Source organism: Sardina pilchardus, chromosome 1 (assembly GCF_963854185.1).
Source record: "Sardina pilchardus chromosome 1, fSarPil1.1, whole genome shotgun sequence".
Lineage (NCBI taxonomy): Eukaryota > Metazoa > Chordata > Actinopteri > Clupeiformes > Clupeidae > Sardina > Sardina pilchardus.
The window spans coordinates 4094116-4096615 of record NC_084994.1 but is presented as its reverse complement, the minus strand read 5'-3'; the positions used below and the strand labels follow the sequence as shown (position 1 = coordinate 4096615).

At 37.9% G+C, this 2500-nt stretch overlaps 1 protein-coding gene across 1 annotated transcript in view; it reads right to left on the bottom strand.

Moving 5' to 3' along the window:
• LOC134081533 (cell death-inducing p53-target protein 1 homolog) overlaps positions 1–2500 on the bottom strand; it is an 11327-nt gene that overhangs the window by 7591 nt on the left and 1236 nt on the right. Inside the window, exons 3-5 of the mRNA XM_062537567.1 lie at positions 2361–2500; positions 1269–1322; positions 505–558 (exon numbers count right to left, since the gene is read on the bottom strand). The exon at positions 2361–2500 is cut by the window's right edge and continues 58 nt beyond it. Of these exons, the coding sequence (XP_062393551.1) occupies positions 505–558; positions 1269–1322; positions 2361–2500 (248 nt within the window). The remainder of the gene's footprint in view (positions 1–504; positions 559–1268; positions 1323–2360) is intronic.

Sequence of the window (2500 nt, the reverse complement as noted above, 5' to 3'; positions counted from 1 at the left end):
CCAGGAAGAGCCAACTTAGCCAGATTTTGTCCAAATCTACAGACTTGTGGCTACTGAAAGATGTTAGGTTCATTGATTGAATATTATTGTGAAGTATTAAAAAACAACATGTTTCTTTTTGAATTTTCAAATGAAAGTGGCATTACGATACTCCTGATGCATAAATGCATTATGCATTACGATACTGTTGATGCATAAATGTAAACATCACACATTATCTACACATAACAGCAGCAATGTAAACATCACACATTATCTACACATAACAGCAGCAATGTAAACATCTCACATTATCTACACATAACAGCAGCAATGTAAACATCACACGTTATCTACACATAACAGCACCAATGTAAACATCTCACATTATCTACACATAACAGCAGCGATGTAAACATCACACATTATCTACACATAACAGCACCAATGTAAACATCACACATTATCTACACATAACAGCACCAATGTAAACATGCATTAAATACACATAATAGACACACTTACCCTGTGGCATTTGAACCATCTGTATTGGCTGGGATGTGGCCTGCGTCATCAGACCTGGATGAGTCACCATTCATATGTCACATTAAATAATACAGTCTTATATAAAATGTGACCAAAATATACAGATGTCAACCATTCATATGTCACATTAAATAATACAGTCTTATATAAAATGTGACCAAAATATACAGATGTCAACCATTCATATTTCACATAATTAACACAGTCTTATATAAAATGTGACCAAAATATACAGATGTCAACCATTCATATTTCACATAATTAACACAGTCTTATATAAAATGTGACCAAAATATACAGATGTCAACCATTCATATTTCACATAATTAACACAGTCTTATATAAAATGTGACCAACATATACAGATGTCAACCATCTAAACTTAAGACATAGGCAGCTGCCTACTGCCTCCCTACCTAAATAGAGAGCTCTCTAACTAGACATGACTTTAGATTAAATCGTAAATTAAAATTGAGTCGTTTAAAAATGAGTGTAGCACTCTAGAATCTTTGGTTAACACTATGGTATGACGTCAGCAAAAGCCTGACTTTAAACTAATTTAGCTTACATAAGCTAGCAGGCTAACAGTATAAATCAGGTTCACTGGCAACAAATATATCAGACCAGATGCTATTAATGGTTACAACAATGGAATAATAAGATGGCACTTGCTGCCTTGCTCCCTAGTTAGATATCTTAGAAGGCAATAGTGTTTCCTGTTTCGAACAGAGCCATAGACTTACCCTGCTGCAGTTGAACCATCTGTATTGGCTGGGGTGTAGCCTGCATCATAGGACCTGGAGTCATGAATGAAAGAGATCCGCTAGTACAACAAGAGATTATGCTAGTGTACACAACACTATTACACAACAGTAGTACACATTATGCTAGTATACACAACACTAGTACACACAACACTACTACACAACAGTAGTACACATTATGCTAGTACACACAACACTAGTACACATTATGCTAGTACGCACAACACTATTACACATTATGCTAGTACACACAACACTAGTACAAAACAGTAGTACACATTATGCTAGTATACTCAACACTAGTACACACTCTGCTAATACACACAACACTAGTAGCACACATTATGCTAGTACACATTATGCTAGTACACACAACACTATTACACATTATGCTAGTACACACAGCACTAGTAGTACACATTATGCTAGTACACATAACATTAGTACACAGTATGCTAGTACACATTATGCTAGTACACACAACACTAGTACACATTATGCTAGTACACACAACACTAGTAGGCAACACATTATGCTAGTACACACAACACTATTACACATTATGCTAGTACACATTATGCTAGTACGCACAACACTAGTAGGCTACACATTATGCTAGTACACACAACACTAGTTCACATTATGCTAGTACACACAACACTAGTACACACAATACTAGTATGGACTCTGCTAGTACACACAACACTAGTATACACTCTGCTAGTACACACAACACTAGTACACAACAGTAGTACACACTCTGCCAGGGATTCTTGCCTGTATAACGTGCTATAACTGAGATGCTAATGTCAATAGTTATTAGTCACATCAGCCCTGTCCCCGCTGTTCTAGTACACACTACCCAGTAGTACACATAATGCTAGTACACACAACAGTAGTACACACTAGGGATTTCTGCCCATATAACGTGATATGACTGAGATGCTAATGTCAATAGTTATGTGAATAGTCACATCAGCCCTGTCTCCACTGTTCTAGTACACACTACTCTAGTATACACACTCTTCCAGAGCACTAATGTCAACAAGATTTTGGCCGACGTGCTCTTACCCTGTTGTGGTGTAGCCTGCACCATGTGACCTGGTTGCGCCATCTGACCGTAGGGTGGAGTCTGTTGGTATCCCTGTGGGGGAGGGGCATATGCTGGGTATGGAGGGGGAGGAGCCTGGGTCTGGGTTAAGGTGGAGGAG